Here is a 26,060-nt window from a genome sequence, read left to right on the forward strand (position 1 = left end):
CTCTCTCTTTGTAAACAAGAATTTTCCAGCAATAGATTTAATGCAAAAATATATATTTATTAGGAAACGGATTAGCTTTTTATCATATGTCTTCAAAACTGAAAAGGAACAAAAGTCCATTCAAGATGTAGTTCCAGACTGATATGTCGAATGAAATTCTAACCAGGATTGACTTGAATTTGGCCTTGCTACTATCTAGTTGTTTCCAAACCAGCCATAGTCCCTCAGGTAGGAGCATAGCTATGGTTTATTATCCCATGAACCTATGAATTGGCTTGGAAACGCAATTCCTGAGAGCATGTAGAGAGCACCCTTTCTTGCTATTGAGTCACTAAGGCCTCTCGTCACAAGTGGGTATGGTAGACAACATTTTATCATGGCCTCAACCAGGGGTGGGTTTCTCGCCCTGTTCCAACCGGTTCGGTTGGAACGGGGCCGGTGGCGTCCTCGTGCATGCGCGCAGCGCACGCATGCGTACTAGCATTTGTGCGATGCTCCAGCTGCTCCTGGAGGATCGCGCAGGCGCTGTATGCGTCCTGCGCATGCGTGGAAGCGCAGAACTCGTCAAAACAGAGTAAGGAACGCGGGCGGGCGGGTGGACACTTCGCCGTTCCCGGAAGTTACTTACTTCCAGGTTCGCCGACCAACCAGTTCGCGGGGACTGCCGTGAACAGGTTGAACCCCCCCCCCTGGCCTCAACCCATTGCTCTTAAAGATAGCATTTTCTCCCATAAAGTCTAAAGCTTCATTAGCTTGGGGGTTAGCTGCCATTAGTGGGAGCAGCACACTGACAGCCTAACATTTTTGAACTTATGAAATGGACATCAAGCATAACATCAGGAAGGGTTAAGCCCAAGCATGTTCTTTTTTCAAGCAAATGAGAAACAACTCATGAGAAATGGCGGAAGCAAGGCTGAGCCAAAAAAAGAGATGAAAAGTCAACGGTTGAAGTTGAAGAGCGAAGGAAGGTAAGCATGAGGGGCAGGATTTTGTCCAACAATAGAGGCTACCACATCTGGGCTATAAATGGAGGATGACCACTGGACAGATGGAAAGAAGCACAGGAAATTCTCTCTCTGGCGCCATCTCCTGAGAAGTCTGGATTTTTGCAATCCAAGCATGCTAGCCTTAAGTTTAATTTCAACATCATTTTTTTTCACTGGGAGCTGCCCAGAGTCGGATAGAACATAAGACAGCTGTATAAATGTTTTAAATAAATAAATAAAGTAAGCAGGCTTCTTGCCTCATTTGTACTAGCAAGACTCCTATGCTTTTAACAAGCAGCCTGATATGAAAACTGGATTCATATACTGCACTAAGCCTTGGCTTTTTAAACCATGGTCTGTGGCTTAAGCAACAGTTTTTTTTAAAAATACAATTTCATCATAGCTTTTCATTCTTAAAACTCCAGAGCAGACAACTGGCTGTGTCAGCACAACTTGCTATGCAATAAAATGTGCTTTTTCCACCAGAGTGTTTGTGTTCACCCAACCTGATAAGCCACATCCAAACAAATCACTCTCTGTGTTAGTGCAGTGTATGAAAGCTTCTATCAGAAGATTTTTTTTATGACATGAAAACAAAGCGACAGGAAAAGCCAAACATTGCCTGATTCAATTGTGTATCTGAGCATCAGGCAGCTATGAAGGGAAGAGTTGGGCCAGTAAACAGTCAGCAAATTTAATGATATAAAATTACAAAATAAACAATCTGTAAATGATTAGCCCGAAGGAGAATGGAAAATTGTGTCTAATGGCTCTAAATTAAACGTTAAAACAAAAATGGGGCAGGAAATACATGAAAATAGTCTTCAAATAAATAATCTTTGTTGCTTCTGTTGGCCATCCTATGATTATCCAAGAAAGAAATGAAGGACATTTCATTTCATACCGCTGTGAGAAAGTAATTTAAAAAAAAAACATTATCTTAACTCGTGACCCGACAATTGCGCGATAGACATATGCGCGCCGACAAAATAGCGCCGATTAAAACGCGACGTCAAAATCGCGCCGTCAAATTCGCGACGATAAATTCGCGACGACAAAAGCGCGATGACAAGCACAATAAAATCGAAAAAAATCACTGTTAGGTTTAGGGTTAGGGTTACTCACTGGCACGAGTTTGTCATCGCGCATTTGTCAGCGCGCATTTGTCGAAAACCAATTAGCGATTTTGACGGCGCTCATTTAGGTTCCACCACAAAACCGCGGTAGAATAAAGCGCGCTCGACAAAAGCGCGTACGTGACGTCATCACAGCGCGATGAAAACATCGCGCTGTGAGCGGTAAATTTAAAATTAAAGCGAAAACCTTACCCTAACCCTCCCAAACCTAACCCTAAACCTAACCCTTAACCTAACGCTAAACCTAACGCTAACCCTTAACCTAACGCTAAACCTAACGCTAACCCTTAACCTAACCCTAAACCTAACTCTAACGCTTAACGTAACCCTAAACCTAAACCTAACCCTTAACCTAACCCTAACCCTAACCCTAACCCTTACCTTTATGTGAATTGGCTTGCTTTAATTTTATTTTAATTTTAATTTAATTTATTTTTAATTTTTTTCGTAGCGCTGCTGATGACGTCACGTACGCGCTTTAATCGGGCGCGCTTTAGTGGACCGCGGTTTTGACGGGTCACGCTCATTTATCCGTCGCGGTTTTGTCGGCGCGCATATGTCTATTGCGCATTTGTCGGTGAACCCTCTTAACTTTCTGCACAGAAAAGACAGGAGGAAGTCAAAAGAAGGGGAGGAGGGGGAGGAAACTGTGGCATCCCAAGAGCCAAAATTGTGGAGTGAGGCAAGAGACAGGAGCTGCCTAAGGCACGAGATGAGACCAAGGCATAGGAGCAAAAGCTGGATGAAGACAACTGACTGATGTTCACTCTCGCTTGATCTATGCAGGAGGAGGCAAGGGGTGTCTTTGGAACAGTCTCTCCAGGGAGCCATGGGGGAGGGCGGGTGAAGCTGGTGTGGTAAAGTTTCAGGGCCCAAGTTGGAAGTGCAAGGCATGGAAGGGGGATGGCTGTGCCCCCTCCAGGTTACCTAGAGGAGGGGCTGCTGCATTCAGAGGCAGGGCAACAAAACTGGTGGACGTCCTCAGCCTCGTCATCATCCCTAGAAAAGTGGGGAAGGGACAGACAAACAGACAGAGATGGATTAACACCCCGAGGACACACCCGCCATGATTAGGGGAAGGGGCAAATGGGGTGATGGTTGAAATGGAGATGGAAATGTAATGAAGCTGCAAGAAGGAACAAGGGGATGGTGCAAGGGAACTTAACACTTTTGATTTTTCAATGTCTTCTACACACAAACACTTTTTGGGGTTGCCAAACCATACTCCACAGAACCTCTTTTAGATCTTCAGCTTAGCAAACCTCCCCTAAAAGCTACAGAAACAGACAGGATTACGTGTTCTGCTGCTTATTCCCAGATTCATCACCACTTTTTTCTCACTTTTGCTGCAAAAGAACTGGAAGTGCTGTTTTGCGTGACTACAAAGAGGATACTCGGACTAGAGTAGGAGGATCTGTAAAGATCTAACAGTGGAAGGAATTGGAATAGTTCTGTGCGATCAAACTGAGGGTTATGAGGGTTATAAGATGGCAAGGAAAAACGGCCTTGCTTTGGTTCTGTCCTTCCAGGAACAGCTCAGACCTGCCCCTTAAAGAGGTCAACAGGAAGTTTTCCAAGCACAGAAATAAGCATTTAAAAACAAACCAACGTCTGAACATGCGCAGCTGTTACAAAGGCAAACATCCTAGAATATGTGGCCATTTTAAACTAACAAGGTGTTCAACTGCCAAGCCATTGCCTATAAATCTACCAAGTCCCTTGTGTAACAAAAGAGGTATATTCAGTTCCCCCACTCTTTATCTTCATCCTGCAAAAATGAGCAGGAGTTCAAAACCCAGCTGCTAGTGAAGCCAAAAGACAGGGCTGGGGAGAAACCCATTTCAATGTTTAGCAATATAGATCAGAGTTTCCACCTGGGTATTTTATTCTACAATATAACACACTGTTTCTTTGCCCAATACATCTGAGTTTGCTTTCTTCCTCTTTTCTTTCTTTTTTTTTGCATTCATCTTTTAACTATTAACGCAAAGCCACCAAGTCCTGGCTGTTCCAGCAGGCTGGGGGGGGCTGAGAAGCATCTACCTCCACGGAATTTGTGAATGTTGGTTTTGTTTTTAATATGTTGTCTTTGTCTCGTTCCCCCCTTTCCCTTGTCTTTTGTGAGCCGCCCGGAGTTCTCCGGGAGTGGGCGGCATACAAGACAAATAAACAAACAAACAAACAAATAAACAAATAAATAAATAAACGCACATGGAAACATAATTCAATTCAATTCAATTCAATTTATTAGATTTATAGGCCACCCAATCCCAGAGGTCTCCGGGCAGCTTACACAGAACAAGAAAAATTAAAAATTAAAAAAAAATTAAAAAATTAAAAATTCTCCAACACGTATTCATTCTGATTGGGGCTGGACCCTACATAATAAGGTCAACAGCCCCAGGCCTGCCGCAACAGGTCTTAACAGCTTTTCTGAAGGCCATGAGGATGGGTGAGGTCCGGACCTCTGGGGGTAGCTGATTCCACAGGGTCAGAGCAGCCACAGAGAAGGCTCTCCTCCGGGGGCCCGCCAGCCGACACTGTCCGGCTGACGGCGTCCTAAGGAGGCCCACCCTGTGGGATCTTATCGGCCATTGGGAGGTATGTGGCAGTAGGCGGTCTCGCAAATACGCTGGTCCTGAGCCATGTAGGGCTTTAAAGGTAATGACCAACACCTTGAATTGCATCCGGAGACCAATTGGCAGCCAATGCAGCTCGCGGAGGATAGGTATAATATGTGTGTATCTCGGTACACCCAATATCGCTCGCGCAGCTTCATTCTGGACTAGCTGTAGTCTCCGAACGCTTTTCAGGGGTAGCCCCATGTAACACCTGATTTATGTGCCAGATCATTACTTCAGTTAGCACTGAGGTCTCCCATCCACCTGCTGTTCACAAGAGCACAGACAGTAAAACACTCAGTAGGGTTATTTTATTTCTTAATTTCTGTGAACCTTTTTCTTTTTTCCCCTGCATAAAATAGCAGCGGTTTTGCTGCAGTTCTTGTAGTCTGTGTGTTTATCCACTTTCACTTGAGATTACTGCATTTCTAGACAGAAATCCTTAGGATCTTATCTTTAAATTTGCCTTCCATTATCTATATTACATGGGTTTCATCACATTTATATTAGTTTTATTCTGTTTTATATGCAATCCTGACTCTCTGTTGCACAAAGGAAACTAAAAATACACTGGCATTATTTACTTTTTGGCGATGTAAAGCAGAGGTGGGTTCCTACCAGTTCGCACCTGTTCGGTAGAACCGGTTTGTCAAATCTACCGAACCGGTTAGAAGAGGTTCCACCAGTGGACCCGGAAAGCAGGCCACACCTACAGAAGCGGTTCCAAAACATTTTGAAACCCACCACTGATGTAAAAGAACATACCACTCGGTGGGAATGGAAGGATCAGGTTCAGCGCTTGTTATGTAACCTCGTCCAGTCAATTTCAAGAACATTAGCAGAATTATACGACCCTCAGTTCTCTCATAACATAATGGCCATTTCCACTTCTCTTCTTCTACTTTTGGCCACAACAATGCAAATGTTTGCAGATGCCAACAGATCTTGCTTGGTACTTGTGTAATTGGATATGTTAGATACCAGAAACATTGGTAATGGTTTACACCAAGGTCCTCTGTTCCGCCGGGAACAGAGATTCAATCTGATTGGTCGAAGGGTCTGACAGCTCCCTATAAAAGGGCTGTTGTCAGAATGAATCTTTGCTGGATTGTACATAGTTGACTTGTGCTAATAAAGAGCTGTTTGTTACTCTGAAGCCTGAGTGTGCCTTCATTCACCCAATTCAACAGGATAAATAAATCCAAACACATTCCCATGTTGTGACTGTGCTACACAAGTCTGGGTTCAAAAGAAATAAGACTGGAAATAGCTGTGGATGGAACATGGCATGAAATAGAAGACTTAGCTTCATAGCAATAGCAGTTAGCAATAGCAGTTAGACTTATATACCGCTTCATAGGGCTTTCAGCCCTCTCTAAGCGGTTTACAGAGTCAGCATATCGCCCCCAACAACAATCTGGGTCCTCATTTTACCCACCTCGGAAGGATGGAGGGCTGAGTCAACCCTGAGCCGGTGAGATTTGAACCGCTGAACTGCTGAACTAGCAGTCAGCTGAAGTGGCCTGCAGTACTGCACTCTAACCACTGCGCCACCTCGGCTCTTCATAAATGTGTACAGCCAATCACTCAGGGACATTGTGCAGTTGCCTTGTCCTGCTCCTTTACTGTAATTCTTGGAGAGCTATCAATGCCTAACTTGAGTGTTACTCAACCTTGCCAACTTTAAGTCAGGATGCTGCTGGGGAATTCTGGGAGCTGATGTTCACCTGTCTTGAAATTGTCAAGGCTGAGAAACACTGGCCTACAGAATTCATATTGGAACCCACTAGCACAGGGGTGACAAACTCAATTTCATTGAGGACCGCATCAGGGTTGTGTTTGACCTTGGAGGCCAGGTGGGTGTGGCCAGGATGGGCATGGCCAGCTCAACCTCACTCGTGTTGGGGAGGCTGCAACCTTCTGCCAGCGAAAACGGAGCTCAGGAAGGCCACACGTGGGCATCCCAAGCTCCATTTTCACTAGCAGTGGGTTGCAGAAGACCATTGCAGCCTCCCGATCTCTGTTTTCACTGGCAGAGAGGCACTGCGGGCTGGTCCTTCGCTGTTTCCAGGTAAGCACCCCACGTGCTGGATCTGCCCTGTGGGCCTTGAGTTTGACAGCATTAGCAAGTGGATAGCCTGAGTGTGCCTTCATTCACCCGGTTCAACACTGGCAACGAAGGTGGGATTGGAAGGCAATTAGGCAGACAAAAAGAACACGACAATCCAGCAAGTCAATCCAGCCCGGAGCACGGCGCGACATCGAGCAGCCATCTTTGAGCGGAAAATTCAAATGCGCTCAGGAACACAAGATGACAACGCATGCCACACCGACTCTGTACAGCCCAGCCACCGAACACTGGGAATCCTACATGATGAGGTTTGATTGCTTCCTTGAAGCCAATGACCTCATGGGCCTTTCTGAAGGCTGGAAAAAGAATATGTTCCTGAGCTACTGCAGACCAGAGATGTTCGAGACGGCGAAGGATTTGTCCAAGCCAACGCCACTGCAATTGGTCATTTGGTCGGTTCTACAACAGACACTGAGAACACACTACGCTCCCAGACCGTCTAAATACATCCAGAGGCACGAATTCAACATCCGTAACCAAAAAGAAGGGGAATCCATCAACGAATACGTTGCGGCGCTCAGAAAGGCCGCAGCGCACTGCGAGTTTAGAGATCTTGATGAACTACTACTTGACCGCGTCATATGCAGTGTTCGGGACATTGGCCTGCAGAGGAGATTATTAGCAAAAGCTAATCTTACTCTCCAAATTGTCCTAGATGAAGCCAGGGCTACTGAGTCTTCAATTAAATCAACGGAAACCAGAGGTGGGTTCCTACCAGTTCACACCTATTCGGTAGAACCGGTTCATCAAATCTACCGAACCGGTTAGAAGAGGTTCCACCAGTGGACCCGGAAAGCAGGCCACACCTACAGAAGAGGTTCCAAAAATTTTTGAAACCCACCCCTGGTCCTTGGATATGATTATTCTACACTATCATGCTCCTATTTATAAAACTCAGTGCCTCTGTGAAAGGTAAGGATGGCTACTGAGTTTGTGGTGCAATCAGAACATTGCGTGTGTTGAAGTTGTTTTAACACAAACCAAAGATGCCTTTTAAAAAACAAGTTTACCTCAATTCTTATGCATGCCAGTGCTGTGTGTGAGGTAATTCAAGGTGGTTCTGACAAGTGTCCGTCGGCATCTTCATATCCGGTCACATGGGTGGCAAGCCACTCCCATCCGGTCACATGGGCGGCAAGCCACTCCCACAAAGGAGGCCACACCCACAGAGTAGGTTCGAACAATTTTTGAAACCCACCACTGACAGAAACCCTGCAGCACCCAAATAATACAAAGAGTGCCCAGAAGAGCGCAGGCATGCATCGCGAGGCCACAGAGCCTGAAGGCTCAGAGAACGAAGATGACAGCTACCGCATGCATAGTGATCGCACCAAGCTGGCATGAAAATTTGAACTGCCTTTCCCGCCTTGCGCTGGCTGTGAAGGAAACCACCTTAGAACACATTGCCGTTTCCGTGATGCCAGCTGTCAACGCTGCAAACGCAAGGGGCGCATCGCCAAGGTCTGCAGAAGCGATCGCCCCGCTACCTTGGAGCCCAGGTGGGCGTGGCCGGGATGAACATGGCCAGCTCGACCTCACTCATGTCGGGGATGCTGCAATGGCCTCCTGCAACCTTCTGCCAGCGAAAACGGAGCTCAGGAAGGCCACACATGAGCATCCCAAGCTCCATTTTCACTAGCAGTGGGTTGCAGAAGACCATTGCAGCCTCCCGATCTCGGTTTTCACTGGTAGAGAGGCACTGCGGGCTGGTCCTTCGCTGTTTCCAGGTAAGCACCCCGCATGCTGGATCTGGCCCGTGGGACTTGAGTTTGACAGCACTAGCAAGTGGATATCCTCTCTAGGAGTAAGTATAAAAAGTAGAGATTTTTTGTCTTGAAGAGCTAATTCTTCAAATAACGCCTCCTTTTCACTCACTTCAGGAAATCTGTCTGTCTCCCTCAAATTTTACACAGATTCTATACAGACATTCAGGATGCCATACATATATTACACAGACATTACACAGCCTGCATATAGACATTTGCTACTCACCACTTTTCAGTTCTTAGGAAGAGAATGCCTGGTTACTAATTGATATACGGTTTTGGTTTTAGAGAAAAAGTGTTAAAGACTTCCCCATGGAAAGAGAATTAAAAACATTAAGGATGCATCACAGAAACACTTAATCATAAGAATGAGGGTCCTTAAACCCTTGTTTAATTGGGATTAGAGAATCATTGGGGCTGTCTTTTTGACACATGACGTTACTGTCCTCCTCATTTATCATCTTCAGAAGGAAGCCCAAAGCACTTGTCCTGATAGTTTTCCTACAGATGCCCAATAATTTGTTTCCTTTCTGCTGCCTTTAATGGCCTCCCTGTAAGCATCATCTCCAATGATTTTCAGTGACTCTCCTCCAGGGCTTTAGCTAAAAAGGGCCCTTTTCACCGCCGCTCTCTGAAGCCCTCTTAACTGAAATCTTTAGGAACTCAAACTTGCTCATTTCTTTATTTCTTTGCACTTTTTGTTATGGTAAGCTTTCCTGAATTGATAAAATGTAGATAATCACTAAATGATAGAATAAGTGGATTCTTCTGTATTGCTTTGCTGCCACCTGAATCAGGTAGGCTGGCTACTTGTTCCCCTCTGGGAAACCTGCTCCTCTCTAGAATTGCCTTGTGACCCAAAAGAAAGGAAGGCATGTAATCCTATATAGAAAATGAGCTCCACATTTGAAAATGCAGTTAAGCTAAGTGCCTTTTTTTTTTTAAATGGTCAAGCACTGTTTATGGAAACGGAAAGAACAGTACAATTGCCTTTCGCTCAAAGAAATTCTAGTACTTTTCTCTCTCTTTTCACATAAGGGTACAGATACGCTCATACAAATAGGCTTTTTTTGGAGTGGGGGAGGAAATAGCAAAAGGATTGACTTTTCCAAGCCATACTGTCATATTTATGGCACATGAGCGATGAGCAAGAGCATTTACAGAAAAAAAAATAGCAATTCTGTAAGAGTAGTTAGAAAGGTTTCTGCTGAAATTATGCAACTTGCTGCTGATCATCTGTGCCATGTGCTATTCCTTCCCTGGTTATGTTTCACTATAGGACAACATTGTCCACCATGGCTAAATTGCATGAATATATTTCAACTTAGGTTTTGGTGGTTTGTAGGCTACTCAGAGCCTATGGGAATTGAGTAGTACAGGTAGTCCTCTTTCAGTGACCGTTGGCAGTAACAATGGTGATGAAAAACTGACTTTACAACTAACCTTTCCATTTATGACCTTTGCAAGTTTGTAAAAGAAAGCTGAAATAAGACGATACGTAAATAAATAAGCAAGCAAGCATAGGGGCAGTTTGACTTGGTGACTGCTTCGTTTAACAACCAAGTTGTCAATCCCAGCTGGGGTTGCTAAACAAGGACAACTTGTATGGAAGCCCCAATCAATCGATCCATATGTAAACAGAGAAGTAGTCCGTAGGACAGTCTGCAGCATAGATAGAGGTGTGAGACAAGGCCTGCCAGGGGTGGCCTTCAAAAATTTCAGCAAGGATGATCCACGTCGCGATGTCACAACGTGCGGTCTCGATACTCCGAGACCGCTGTTGACATTCCTTCCACGGCCAGCTCAAGCCCGCGAGTACCGGGAAATTTATCTGGTTATGTTGCAGGCCCACAGCGAGCTCCGAGTGAACCAGCTCTAGAAGCTCCAGCCGCGGCCTGTGAAAGGTTCCAGGAGCTTCCACCAAGCGGAGCTGCGGAGCAAACAGGTCCGTCCGACCTGTCCAAGGAAACCCTTCCTACTGAACTGCGCAGGTCAGGCAGAGGTACCCAAAAGCCCGCCTCCCTGCGTGACTACGTAACAAGTAGGATTGTTCCATCCAAGAGGGGAGGGGTGTTAGATACTTGTTCTAACTACAATGGTTTCCACCAAGGTCCTCTGTTCCGGTGGGAACAGAGGTTTAATCCTATTGGTTGAAGGGTCTGACAGCTCCGTATAAAAGGGCTGCTGTCAGTCTCAACCTCCGCTGGATTGTTCTCACTTGTTGTACTTAATAGAGAGCTGTTGTTACCGTTAAGCCTGTGTGTGCCTATCCATTACCCAATCTAAAAGTCATGAAGCTGTGATTCAGAAGTACCAAAATCTTACAACTCTTGAAAAACTCACTGACTTTTCTTCCTTTATCATGGCATGAGCCTTTGTAGATTGGAGTCTAGCTTATTAAACCGTTTAGTAAGTTAGAGTCCAAGAACATTGTAGGAATAATATTCTAAATATTCAATAAATATTCTAAAAGGTTAGAAAATATTCCCAAGAATTCGACGAAATGGGATGTGATCCAAAGCTCGTTTCATAGTGAACACGCTAGTGTCGTAAGAAAAGCTATGCCAGTTGTACAAACAAACTTAAGTAACAGTTCATGTCTCTAAAGACTATTACGGTCTTGAGAGACCGCCTACTGCCAATTACCTCCACGCAACCCATTAGATCTCATCGACTAGGCCTCCTCCGAGTTCCATCTGCCGGCCAATGCCGACTGGCCACCACGCGGAGGAGAGCCTTCTCGGTGGCAGCCCCGACCCTATGGAACGATCTCCCTGTGGAGATTCGTACCCTCACCACCCTCCAGACCTTCCGCGCAGCCCTCAGAATCTGGCTATCCCGTCAGGCCTGGGGCTAAGACTATAATCCCGCCCGAATGGTACGAATGTTGTGTTTTTACTTATGTATTGTCTTATATGTTAAAAGTTTGTTTCCCCCCCCCTTTTTTTTGGTTGTGAGCTGCCCTGAGTCCCCCCAGGGAAAAGGGCGGCATATAAATAAACTTACAAATACAAATACAAATACTGCATAGAAAAGTAGGAATACGTTTTAAATATACACATAAATGCTCACATATAAGCATACTTGCATGCCAAGAAAAAGACAAAAAATAATCAAAATTAGCAAGGCCTCCATGCTGAAATCCAGTGTCAAAATGCACTTATTGATACACAGATATTCTCGTCATGTGATGGTCCCTTAATCATGCTGCTACAGTTCCTATCTGAGACACGATGCATATTCTTACAAGCCTCACAAGCCTCCTATGTTCATAGCCACAATTTCTACCTGAACAGAAAATCGCAGGATCTCAGAAACTTACACTAAAATGATTTTTCTTGCCTAACCTAGGCAGAAGAGGGGGAGAGTGGGGAGAATGAAGCAGCTGTTGGTGCATGTAGCGTAATTGAAATCAACATATGGGGGCAGCAGGAATAGGGGAAGAGTGAGCTGTGACAGGGGTTAGGTATAAAAATGTTGTGATCATGGAGAAAATGAAATCCAGAATTCCCTTATGCTGGCAAAAAGCCTCCTCTTTTCATCAAGCTGGCATCAGGAATTGGCATCTGCCAAGGGAATGCCCATAGCAGAGCCCTGCCTTTATAGCTGCAGCTATTGTTACTGCCTGCCTCAAGACTTGACTACTGTAACGCGCTCTACATGGGGCTGCCCCTGAAAAGTGTTCGGAGACTACAATTGGTCCAGAATGCAGCCGCGCGAGCGATACTGGGTGTATCGAGATACACCCATGTTACACCTATCCTCCGCGAGCTGCACTGACTCCCTATCGGTCTCCGAACGCGCTTCAAGGTGCTGGTTATCACTTTTAAGGCCCTACATGGCCTAGGACCCAGATAACTGCGAGACAGTCTTCTGCCACATACCTCCCTTAGACCAATAAGATCGCACAGGATGGGCCTTTTCCGGGTGCCGTCAAACGTACAATGTCGGCTGGCGACTCCTCGGGGAAGGGCCTTCTCTGGAGCTGCTCTGACCCTATGGAACGATCTACTCCCAGAGATCCGGACCCTTCCCACTTTCTCGGCCTTCCGAAAGGCCACTAAAACCTGGCTATTCCGGCAGGCCTTGGGCTGTTGACCCCATGAATGAGGTCCAGCCCCGCCTAGATTGAGTGCATGATGTATTTTTTTTAATCTGCTCTTCTTCTCTATTTTTAATTTTATCCTTTTTTAGAGTTGTTTCTGTAAGCCACCCGGAGTCCTTCGGGATTGGGCGGCACATAAATTCATTAAATTTGAAATTTGAATAAGCAGCAGCTTCTCCTTATTTTGCCCTTCCCCTTTGGAAGGTTCATGGATTGGGCCAAGGAACCAGGAGCAAGAAAATAGACAGCAATAGTGAAAAGTAGGAAAGAAGGCAACTTTCTGAAAATATCCCATCCAGGACCCACCTAAATGTGGATTGGCAGAGGTCCCTACCTAAAGCTGTCATGGAACTCCAGAATCCTGGTGGCTGTGGAATTCTGGAATCCTGACCTGGAGGGGGCGGTTCAGAATTGCTTGCCAAGAGTGAGGCGTGACTCGACAAAAGCGCGAACGTCATAAGCGCGCCGACAACACTGCGGCGCTAAAACCGCGATGTCAAAAGCGCACTGACAACAGCGCGCCGACAACAGCAGGCTGACAGAAGCGCGATTTAATTTAAGGTAAGGTTTATGGTTAGGTTTAGGGTTAGGTTTAGGGTTAGGGTTAGGTTTAGGGTTAGGTTTAGGGTTAGGTTTAGGGTTCCGTTACAGCGCGCTTCTGTCGGCGCGCTTTTGTCGGCGCGCTTTAGGGCTAATTAGTCGCTCATTCGTCGCGCGGTTTTCTCACCGCGCTTTAGTCACCGCGGTTTAGTCAGGCGTGCTTTTGTTGTGCGCGCATTTGTGGTGGAACCAGAGTGAGGAAGATCCCAGAAACACCAAGCTTTTCAGTGCTGTCAAGTCTCCTTCCCTCCTTGGGCTGCAGGCTGTGAATGATGGAAATGGTAGACCAACACATTTCCTCTGCCAGAAGGCATTTTCCGCTCCACCCCACCACTGCCTCAAAAACCTTCTAAGGGATGCTGGATTTGTGGATCAGGTGGCATGTCAAGATATGACGATGGCTTTGAGTGAGGACGTTGGGTGGGTGGGTGGGTGGGGGGTTCTCAGTGGCTTACCTGCAGCCTGTGTGCCTGGCAGGGGAAGCTAGTTGCGAGTGGAGAAGCGACTGGGCAGAGCAGCAGTACTGGTGCAGAGTGGGACACGTGGACGACCTATAGAAGGCAGCAGAGACGGAGCAACAGAGAGAGAGACAGAAAAAGAGAGAAAGATAAGAGGGTTGGATGGAAGGAGGGGAGATAAAGGGAGGAGTTGATATATGTATGAGGATAGATGAAAGGTACGTGCCAAAATGGAGAGGAAGAAAGAGGGGGAAGGAAAAGAGAAGAAAAAAAACACGAAGTCAAGAAAAAGAAGGACAGCACTGAACAAACAGAAAAAAAACAAAACATAGCAATGCCCCCAAGCCAAACGAAGAGACTCAGCCACACACCGGGCCAGGGAAGGAAGGAAGAGAGGAAGAAAGGAAGAGAAAAAGAGAGAAAACAGACAGAGGCAGTTCCCAGGGACAAGGATGTGAGGCCAAAAAAATGCCACAGGAGCTAGGAACAAAAAGGAGTTACTAAAGCAGACCAGCCCAGCCCAGAATCATTACGGTGGCCAAGAACACGAAGAAGCAGAACAGTGAGCCACAGGCTGAGAGGCAATCTAAAACATGGACCACATTCAAGAACTGAGCTGCTGAGGTTGTGTCCTTCATGGTATTGGACCTGGGTACTTGAGAGACCGCCTGCTGCCAATTACCTCCAATAGACCGATCAGATCCCACACATTAGGCCTCCTCCGAATTCCATCCGCTGCCAGCGTCGACTGGCAACTACCCGGAGGAGAGCCTTCTCTGTGGCTGCTCTGACCCTCTGGAACGAGCTCCCCGTGGAGATTCGAACCCTCACCACCCTCCAGGCCTTCCGCAAAGCCCTTAAAACCTGGCTGTTCCGACAGGCCTGGGGCTAAAGAATTGTTGCCCCCGTCTCAAATTGGTATGACTGTTGTGTTTTAATCATGCATTGTTTTTATGTCGTTTTAAATTCTTGTTTGTATCCCCCTTCCCTGGTTGAGTTGTGAGCCGCCCTGAGTCCCCTTCGGGGGAAAAGGGCAGCATATAAATAAAATCAACATTCAACAACATTCAACATTCAGTCCTTAAAGCCCTAATTAAATGAAAATTGTGGTACAGTGCTAGTAAAATACATAAATTCTAAAACGTACAACTCAACCTGAATGAAATATATATATGTAATGATCGTGGAAGAAACGCACGAAATGTACCTGTAACCAATTGACACACTTTCTACAAGATGTAATGAAAGGTGATTCTTTTTTTTCTGTGTGTTCTTCTTTAATAAAAACAATAAAAACTTTTTTAAAAAAAGAACTGAGCTACTCATTCCACAGGAAGAGTCAAGAAACCAGCTAAAAAGTAGCAGAGTTGGATGTTGTTCACACACACACACACACACACACACACACACACACACACACCAGAATATGATGGGAGGGGGAGAACCCTTGGTCCTCTGTCAGCTTCCTACACAAATTGATCAATTGACCAAGCAGTTAGGGGGGGAAATAGCAATAGCGATAGCAGTTAGACTTATATACCGCTTCATAGGGCTTTCAGCCCTCTCTAAGCGGTTTACAGAGTCAGCATATCGCCCCCAACAACAATCCGGGTCCTCATTTTACCCACCTCGGAAGGATGGAAGGCTGAGTCAACCATGAGCCGATGAGATTAGAACCGCTGAACTGCAGATAACAGTCAGCTGAAGTGCCCTGTAGTACTGCACCCTAACCACTGCGCCACCTCGGCTCTTAAAAAAACCAGGATAGTCTGCCACAGAGGGAATCTTCTGGCCCCTCCCTTCGATTCTGCCTTTCCAGCTCAGCCAATGACTATCTGTCCCAAAATACCTTCCCTCTTTTCCAGAAAGGTACAGGATGCTTCTTATTTTTTTTATTGAAAATTTTGAAAAAAAAAACTTTTACAAATATTTACCTCCCTCCTCCTCCCCTCCCCACCCAACCACCCCCCAACCACCCCCCCAAGCTTCCCAGAACCAATACAGGGTATAAATCTTTAACAAAGATATTCTAAGATAAACTTTAAAAAATAGCAATAGTTAGACTTATATACCGCTTCATAGGGCTTTCAGCCCTCTCTAAGCGGTTTACAGAGTCAGCATATCGCCCCCAACAACAATCCGGGTTCTCATTTTACCCACCTCGGAAGGAGGGAAGGCTGAGTCAACCCTGAGCCGGTGAGATTTGAACAGCCGAACTGCTGAACTGCAGTCAGCTGAAGTAGCCTGCCATGCTGCATTTAACCACTGCGCCACCTCGGCTCATTAAAAAGGCTCATAAAAAGTTAGTATCATCGTTCATTTGAGCTTTAACTCCTCTTTGCTAGGCTAGCTCTAAACAGATTATATCATTCCTTGTTTCTTCAGTCATAAACTATCTGGAGTTTCTTAGTCCCATATTTATTTTGAGTAGAGTCAATCCATCTTCTCCACTCCAGTTTATATCTCTCGTTTGAGTAATCCTTGAGATATGCTGATATTTTAGCCATCACTGCTAGGTTTGTTACTTTCAATGTCCATTCTTGAGTAGTAGGCAATATACTGAACTCTTTTTCAGGGTTTGCACAATTCACTGAGCTTTAAGCTGACTTTAAGCTGAATGAGCCTCACAAGACATTCTCAACCACACACACACACTCACACAAACCTTACCAAGGTTAATATTCTCCTAGAGTGACAAGTGGGAGCAAAATTGATAAAATTAGTTAATCTTTAACTAATCGGATTATGTAAATACAATCTTTAAGTAATAAAAGGTGATAAGCATAATACAAATTATATATATCATATTCTTAGCAGATAGCTTTTCTTTTCTTTTTTTAATAAAAAATTGTGCCCTCTGTTTCTATTAAAGTTCATTTGGAAAGTATTGTCTGCCACCCAGTGTCCAAAATCAAATGATTTTGAACCTATATAGCAGATTTAGGAAAGAATTGATCAACACTTAACAATTTATGTTTGATGTAATTGCTTAAACCAAGTGTTGACACATGAAAATAGACTGTTGTTACTCTTATATATACAAAAATGTGACATCATACCTCCCAGTTCTTTAGCTAGTATTGGCCTTCTGATACCTTCCCAATAACCTAGAAAGTTGTAATATGTCAATACAATATATCTGCAGATATAAGCAGTGTGTCCTTTTCTAATTGACAGATGGAATTTTTATCAAAGCATGATTTCTAAGTGTCCGTGGCACGACAAAACCGCGCTCGACTAAGCCGTGCCCGATTAAACCACGTCGCTGACGTCATCAACAGGGCGACAACAGCGAGCGCGGAGAAAGAAGGGCGCTTTAAATAGCGCTTTGAAAGCAAGCCGATTCAACTTAAGGTAAGGGTTAGCTTTAGGGTTAGCTTTAGGGTTAGCTTTAGGGTTAGGTTAAGGGTTAGGGTTAGGGTTAGGTTAAGCATTAGGGTTAGGTTTAGGGTTAGGTTAAGGGTTAGGATTAGGTTTAGGGTTAGGTTAAGGGTTAGGTTTAGGGTTAGGGTTAGGGTTAGGATTAGGATTAGGTTTAGGGGGGTTAGGTTTAGGTGTTAATTTTAGGTTTAGCATTTACAGCGTGCTTCTGTCTCTGTGCTGTTGTCGCGCTGTTGATGACATCAGCTACGCGGTTTCGTCAAGTGCGGTTTAGTTGAACGCGGTTTTGTGGTGGAACCCTAAGTGTCACCCAAGTTTTTTGGGGGACTGACACTCAATATGCTGATAGCCATTGATAGCCTTTTAAAGATCTTAATACTTATATTATATCTTATATCTCTCATTTGAGTGATCCTTGAGATATGCTGATATTTTAGCCATCTCTGCTAGGTTTGTGACTTTTAATGTCCATTCCTGAATAGTAGGCAAATCTTCCTTCTTCCAGTATTGCGCCACCAACAGTCTTGCTGCCATTATTAAATGCTTCTTATTTTGAAGGCTCAAGATGGGAACAAGGACTGGGGCATCCAATGGAAGGGGGAAAGGAAAGCATATACATGTAGCTGAAGACTCGGGGTTTATACTTTCACGGCTATAGAAACAGTGTTTCTCAACCTTGGCAACTTGAAGATGTCCGGACTTCAACTCCCAGAATTCCCAAGCCAGTGAATGCTGGCTGGGGAATTCTGGGAGTTGAAGTCCGGACATCTTCAAGTTGCCAAGGTTGAGAAACACTGCTATAGAAGGTTGAAAGAAAAGGCCTGCTGAAAAGAAAGCCAAAGAAGTGGGAGACCAGCAACTTTTGGACTAACCCCCCAAAATACCACACCCCTGCAAGTCAAGAAAAATACACTGGGGAGGATTACAGTCTAGCCCCACCAGGGCCCCAGAGTGAGAGAGAGAGTGAGGAACACCACAACCACAAAGATCCTAGGACTTCTCAGTCACGTACAATGAGATAACCAGCATAGGGAAAGGAGAAAACAATGACTTGAGGATCATGCATTTGCAAATGCAGCCGCGCGAGCGATTGTGGGTGCACCCCGGTACACCCACGTTACACCCATCCTCCGCGAGCTGCACTGGCTACCTATTGGTCTCCGGATACGCTTCAGGGTGCTAGTTATTAGTTATAAAGCCCTACATGGTATTGGACCTGGGTACTTGAGAGACCGCCTTCTGCCGATTACCTCCCACAGACTCATTCGATCCCACAGATTAGGCCTCCTCCGTATTCCATCTGCCGGCCAATGTCGGCTGGCGACTACTCGGAGGAGGGCCTTCTCTGTGGCTGCTCCGGCCCTTTGGAACGAGCTCCCCGTGGAGATTCGGACCCCTCTCCACCCTTTGGGCCTTCCGGACGGCCGTGAAGACCTGGCTGTCCCAGCAAGCCTGGGGTTGAGTCCCCCCCCCCCTACTCGAATTTGCTGTGTCTCTTGTGCTTTTAAATTGTTCGTATTGTCTGATTGTTTTTGTCTTACTTTTTGTAATTTCCCCTCCCTTGGCTTTTGTTCAGCCGCCCTGAACGGAGAATAGGGCAGCCTACAAATTGAATAAACTCCAAACTCCAAATCCTTCCCCACCCTAGTTTGGGGGAGAAGGAGCAGAGGGGGCAAAAAAGAGATTAAGGTAAGCCCCATCAAAGGCTTTTCATTCCAGCTGCCAAAGATACAGAAAGTTTCTTCCGCCGTACTTAGCCCAGGGATTTCATCCGCGCGTAGGTCCAGAACCTATTTTTAACCATAAAACTTAAGAGGTGTGTGTGTGTGTGTATCCACCTATTTATTAAGATCAAGTACTGTTTTTTTCAATCTCACTCCGCTTGCAGTCCCTGCTGCCAAATAAACAAGCAAACAAATCAATCTTAAAGTGGGTGAGATGGGGAGGAGGTAAATTCCAGATGGGAATAACACTCATTTGCTACGGCTCTCATTCAATTACGGAGCGCGGAATGAAAAAGGGCTGCAAATGGCAAAAGCAGCGACAGGAGAGATTCCATGCCCAGCGCAGCTTTATTTCCTTCCATATAAGGACCGGCTTGTTTTCGTTGTTGTGGGGAAATCTCATTTGGAACAATCGAGGCTACGCCACCCACAGCACCATTGAGCAGATAGGCCCCCGCCTTCCCCTAGCATAAGTATTGGGCCATTGCAAAAAGAAAACAGAAGTGCCAGGTGCAGAATGCTACCACCAAGTACACCAAGTAGCCGAGGTGGCGCAGTGGTTAAATGCAGCACTGCAGGCTACTTCAGCTGACTGCAGTTCTGCAGTTCGGCTGTTCAAATCTCACCGGCTCAGGGTTGACTCAGCCTTCCATCCTTCCGAGGTGGGTGAAATGAGGACCCGGATGGTTGTTGGGGGCAATATGCTGACTCTGTTAACCGCTTAGAGAGGGCTGAAAGCCCTATGAAGCGGTATATAAGTCTAACTGCTATTGCTATTGCTACCTTAACAGTTCTGGGTACATTCCATAACAGGAGGCAAAGCTAGCAGGTGGGATGTGCGCACCAAATCCCTCGCTTTAAATTAAAGGATACAGAAGTGAAAAATACTACTTTTCCAGATGGGCTGGGATATCTATGCTGCCCCAACTCCCATAAGGCTGCAAGTCCTATTATTTCTGATTATTAACCAGGTGTGTGTGTGTGTGTGTGTGTGTAAAATTCCCTTCTCACCCCCACCCCACCCTGTGGGTGGCATTTGTCTTCCTCAGTCCAGGATCCTCTACCAAAGGCCTGGGAGTTTAAGGTTTCTGCACATCATTAGCTGTTCCTAGCACTACACCAGAGGTGGGTTCCTACCAGTTTGCACCTATTTGGTAGAACCGGTTCATCAAATCTACCGAACCGGTTAGAAGAGGTTCCACCAGCGGACCCGGAAAGCAGGCCACACCTTCCAAAAAATTTTGAAACCCACCACTGACACACACACACACAGACACACAGACTGACAGAGAGAGAAAGAGAAAGAAAGGAAGAAAAAAAGAAAAAAGGAAAAAAGAAAGAAAAGTGAGAGATGAAAGAAAAAAAGGGAAAAGGGATAGAGAGACAAAAGGAAGGAAAAAGAGAGAGAGAGAAAAAACACATGGCCGGCAAGCCACTCCCACCAGGTCACATGGCCATCAAGCCACTCCCACAAAGGAGGCCACACCCACAGAGTAGGTTCGAAAATGTTTTGAAACCCACCACTGCACTATACTCTTCTGGAGAGAAAGGTCTGATGTTGTTCCTGGGATCTATTGGAGGTCATTCTCCCAGCTGAGGAGTCCCAGTCCTATGACTGGGATTATTTTGGTCTTTATTTCCTCTCTAGTTCTTCAGGCCCTGGGACTTCCCCAACTTTCTCATACTCCTTTTGCCTGCTGTTATTGGCACTTGGTACCGTTATATCGATCACCACCTTATAGCAATAGCAATAGCAGTTAGACATATACCGCTTCATAGGGCTTTCAGCCCCCTCTAAGCGGTTTACAGAGTCAGCATATCGCCCCCACAGTCTGGGTCCTCATTTCACCCACCTCGGAAGGATGGAAGGCTGAGTCAACCTTGAGCTGGTGAGATTAGAACTGCTGAACTGCAAATAACAGTCAGCTGAAGTGGCCTGCAGTACTGCACCCTAACCACTGCACCACCTCGGCTCTTCATCACCATGATGTCTGGTTGATTGGGTAGTATCTGCAAGTCCATCTGGATCTGGAAGTCCCACAGGGTCTTAGCCTATTTATTCACCATGACCTTCTATGGAATCTCCTATCTGGTATGGGAAGATCTACCCCATACACTGTGCAGATGTTCCTGTATTCAAAGCCAGCTGCTTGGTTGTGTCGTTCAGAGGATGCTATTGCTGCCTGCATCTTATTATGTTGAGCTGTCTCAGAGGCTTCTCCTCATAGTCTACACCAGTGGTCTCCAACCTTGACAACTTTAAGACCTGTGGACTTCAACTCCCAGAGTTCCTCAGCCAGCTTTGGCGGCTGAGGAACTCTGGGAGTTGAAGTCCACAGGTCTTAAAGTTGCCAAGGTTGGAGACCACTGGTCTACACTATATAATGTGGTAGAGATGTTTTTCTATGGATCTGGCACAGCACCTGTTCCTGTGCTGCTGTGATCAGTGCTTGATCATTATCCTAGTCCCTAATTCTTATTCCCAAGAGCAGCTGAGCAGATGCTACGAGTTGAAGCAAGGTCTCCAAAACATGGATTTTTATATCGTAGCCCTTTGTACGTGATCAAAATCTAGAAGCACCCTCGATTCCAGCTGATTCTCTTTTTTTTCTCTTCCCCCAATTCAACCCACTTTTTTGCTACTCCACTGTTACTCAAAGTATTCTCAAATGGCTCTCTCCCCCATTTCTTTTTCCTTCTGACCTCAGACCTCTCTTCCGTTCCATTGCAGGCTCTGCAGAGTACAGAGCTGTAAACATGTTTGGCTTCCTTATTACAACAATGCGCACACATCACTGAATTTACTAAAAAAAATGATTTGCTGATGCAATTCATAAAGGGCAGCATGAAAAGGCAAGAATGGGGAAATGAATGCTGGGAGAGCTCAGTATGAAAATACGGCTCTTAAAAAGATAAAAAGTAAGATCAAAATATATTTCAATCACACAATTAGAGCCGTAGTGTCTCTTGAAAGATGTGATCTGAAACCTAAGAATAATAATAGGATCATTGAAAAAGGCTTCGTTCCCAATATTTAGGCCCTGTATTCAGTGCCGGATTTAGATGAAAAGGGGCCCTAGGCTATTCCACTTTCACCTCCCATTTTTAAGTTTGTAAATTACATGAGAGACAATAAAATACATCATTACTGTGATATATATCAATATATATCAATATATATAGCTGGCCTCCCGACGGAGGGCGGCTCTGCTCTGCCGCAAAGGCAGCGAGGCCAGCCGCCTCCCCTGCTGCGCTCAGCTGCCCGGCTCGGCCCCCTCGCCCTCACCTGCCTGGCCGCTGGTGGGCTCCGCATCAACGGGGCGGCTACTGGGAGCGGCCGCGCCTCTCGCCCGACCGCCGGTGCCGGGAACGTGTGCGGGCTCCCCAACTGCCGCGGCGCTGGAACGATCTTAACCAATACATTTTTATGTTTGTTTATTAGTCATATGCGTAGAATTTCTCCTTATTTTCGGTTCAGTGTTTTAGTGTTCACTGTTTTTAGAAGAGTGTAATTTTAATTTTGCTAACAATTTGAATGTAGGCCCCTCTTGATCTTGAGGCCCTAGGCTGAAGCCTAGTTAGCCTATAGGAAAATCCGGCACTGCCCGTATTCTGTAAGAGTGCCAGTCCTTTCCCCATATCCATTTGACATATTTTGCTCTAACAAGCTCGGGTTATTCAGAGAATCTGACATTTCTTCCAATCTCCATTTCCTCCCCTCCCCCCAGCTTTTCCCTACAAAGGAAATATTCCTTGCAGGCACAGCGAAGAAGAAATTGATTGGCGACTTCCTGCAGCAATGTTTCACCTTTTCCTCCCACCAAGTCGAGATGACAGCTAACAACTTTCCACCTCTGCCTTTGGATCTCTGTAATTCCTTTACACATTCCTCAAAAGATTATAAAACCAGAGAGCAAGTTTCTGACTAGTTCAGCATTAACTTATTCCGTGTTGGCTGAGTACATCTACTCATTTAAAGGAAAGGAACACCTCCCCAGCAGGATCTGAACAAAGTCCCCCTCTAATGTAGGACAGGAACCCAGCCTTCAACAGTCGCCAGCGAACACCCATCAACAATTGGCCACTGCTTTGCCAATGGCTCCTCCCCACCTTTTGATAGTGGCTCTTCCTGACTGGCGACGCTGTTCTCTATAACATTGCCCCTGATCGATCGGCAGCTGCCTTCAAGTTGCTTATATCCCACTATGCCCATCCCTACCAGGGGAAACAGTAAAGGATTCACTCACAGTTCAGACTCCATAACTTTTCTGCGGTCTCCTTCTGCACTTCTTTGTACGTATCTTCTTCCTGCAAACGTTCCTTCCTTTTCACCCTTGACCCACCCGCTTCTTCGGAGCAAGGGGGATCCGAGGAGCCTAGGAAAGTGGCTTAAGTCATCCCTCTTTGGAGGATGCAAGGCACAGAAACACACGCAGGGTGTAACTCTCTTCTCTTCTCTCCCACCCCATCAGCTGATCACTTTAGACAGAAGTAGAGGGCTGGGACAAAAGGACCAGGCAGGGAGTACCTCTGAATTAACATGTTAAATGCTGGCTTTTTTTTTGTCTCTAAGCGTTTAGAGAGAAGCTATGAACCGCACGAGAGGAAGGATCCTTCCTTTCTTGGGACGGAAGACTAACATCTTGCTACTTCTCTTTCCATAACTTCAAAATAACATTAAATGATTTGAGAATGTGGTTTTTCAACACAGGTATGCACAGCAATCTGAAGAGAAGGCACAGAAAAATCGATAACACGCAAAGCCAGTGGAAAATAGAAAAGAAAGAAGATAAAAGCACACAGAAAGAGAAAATATGGGCATGGAAACTAGTTCCATCATTCTCCCCCCCCCACACACACACACAAATTAGAGTGAAGCTTAATGAAATATAATGCATCCTTCATAAATTAAATAATCCAAAATTTCAGTACTTTCCCCAGCCTACAGCTATTCTTCTTACAGATATTTAGCATATGAAAATAAGGACTCTTAAATGACCATGTGTATATAGGTATGCTTACCGTTACTATTTCTACTTCAATAATTAATTTCATCCCCAAATGAAAATTCTGCCATTTCTTTTTTTTTTTTTAAGGTTTTTTATTAGTCTACACAAGGCATCTGGCAATGTTCAACATTCTGGAAATTAAAGGTAAACCATTACATTACCGTTGAATATATTTGAAATCAATCAAACACTAGAGCCTATTAAGAAAAAAGGTTAGAACTTCTAGACCGCAGCGATATGTAGACTATGTTGCATAACAAACAGGATTACCTCTCAAGTAGCCTTCTCTGAGGTCCCCTTAAAATAGATACAACATGAAAAGTTACTAATGGAACTACAAACACAGGGGAAGAGAATGACAGTTCCATTGCGTAGATAGATTGGGTTGTAAACATTCAGAAGCGCTCTAAACAGGAAATAATTTAAAGTACAAAAGTGGAAATAAAATCAGAGGTTCTTGGCTTGGCGATTTAGATCATGGGTAGACAAGCCTAAAGCTTGTTGTAATTCTGCCATTTCTGAGACAGTGTAAGATCTACAAATGCAATTGAATCTAGATATTCCCCCACTCCAAAACCTAGAATCATCCATTGATTTTTAAGAAAGTGGTCTGCAGAAATTAGCAGGTAATTTCCTATTTGTTCATTTATTTCCCACCTTTTTATTATTTTAATAAATAACTCGAGGCGACCAACATACCTAATACTTTTCCCAACCTCCTGTTATCACCACAACAACAATCCTGTGAGGTAAATTGGGCTAAAAGAGAGTGACTGGCTCAAAAACTGGCTAAGGAGAGACTAGAACTCACAATCTCCAAGTCAGTGTTTCTCAACCTTGGCAACTTGAAGATGTCCGGACTTCAACTCCCAGAATTCTCCAGGTCAGTGTTTCTCAACCTTGGCAACTTGAAGATGTTCGGACTTCAACTCCTAGAATTCCCCAGCCAGCGAATGCTGGCTGGGGAATTCTGGGAGTTGAAGTCCAGACATCTTCAAGTTGCCAAGGTTGAGAAAAACTGCTCCAGGTTCTAAACTGGAGTGGAAGTGAATAAAATGAATGTCAAATCTAGCAGTTTTTAAAGTTACATGATCCTAGAAAGGGTAAAAAAGTTGTTAATTCTTCTGCCTCTCCATAAGCAGATTTATAATTGTTCAAGAATCCCTAAAAATTCAGGTTTTTCTGGTCACTGTATTCTATAATTTAGTGGGTCTTTACATTAAAAAAAAAAAAAAAGACTACCATTTAACTTAGCAAAGAAATTTCTAACTCTCTGCTGCCACCGATTGATTTTCCAGGTTTTGGCATCCCAGATACACCAACTGTATGACAGATTCTCGCTGGTAGTCAATGCAGCACAGCTATCCCCAATCCAATGCAACCAGGATTGTCTGAAGATCAGTGGGTTGGGAAAGGCTAGTACAGTTGTTCTTGAGCTCCAGAGAAAGCAGGCTGGCTATAACATAGTTTCCTGTGTGTATTAACTCAAATTTTAGTTTAATGGATATTAACGCATACTTGCAAATACTGCAATTTTCTCATACAGGATCTGCTTGCAAAGATGCTTTCTGGTTTGCAAGAAAAAGGAAATACTTTTGAGAATCATTTTTCGAATTCCTTTGACAGTCTGTAACAGATGACAAACACACCACGAATCCAAGCATAAAATGAACACACGGAGAGGTTTTCTTCACTAGAGGCTATTTGAGGACGGAGGGGGGAAAGGAAACGAAGATGCTCTTGGAATTTCATGTTTGTGAATTCCAATATGAACTGATCAACTATCGTAGATCAGAATCTAGTTATTACTGCTGGTTGCATTTTCCCAGAGGTTATAATAATGCTCACAGATTGTTCCTTTCTCCACAATCACTAGCATATTCGTGAAATAAAGCGTGGGGAAGGGGAGCCCTCTGAATTTGTTGAACACTGAATTGTTATCATTTAATGCAACTTGCTCATTAGGACTTGGATAGATGGATGGACGGATGAGAGCCTTTGATCGCAATTCTTTTCCTGTTGGATGTCCAGTAAATGGATCAGGACTACATTCCCCAGCATGTCTGAAATTTCAACACCATCTGGAAACATCAGGTGGAGGAAAACTATTGTAAAATCTATCCCAAATAACAGATAAAACAAA

At 44.9% G+C, this 26,060-nt stretch overlaps 1 protein-coding gene across 3 annotated transcripts in view; it reads right to left on the reverse strand.

Annotated features, from left to right (window-relative positions):
* IQSEC2 (IQ motif and Sec7 domain ArfGEF 2) overlaps positions 1-23,364 on the reverse strand; it is a 116,090-nt gene extending 92,726 nt beyond the window's left edge. For all 3 annotated transcript variants that reach the window (XR_004254721.1, XM_032210055.1, XM_032210056.1), the window contains exon 1: positions 23,156-23,364. Coding sequence is in view for 2 of the 3 variants with exons in the window: in XM_032210055.1 (XP_032065946.1) it covers positions 23,156-23,169 (14 nt within the window). In the remaining variant the exon portion in view is untranslated. The remainder of the gene's footprint in view (positions 1-23,155) is intronic.
* Positions 23,365-26,060: the final 2,696 nt, after the last annotated feature.

This window comes from Thamnophis elegans, chromosome 2 (assembly GCF_009769535.1).
Source record: "Thamnophis elegans isolate rThaEle1 chromosome 2, rThaEle1.pri, whole genome shotgun sequence".
NCBI classification, from domain to species: domain Eukaryota; kingdom Metazoa; phylum Chordata; class Lepidosauria; order Squamata; family Colubridae; genus Thamnophis; species Thamnophis elegans.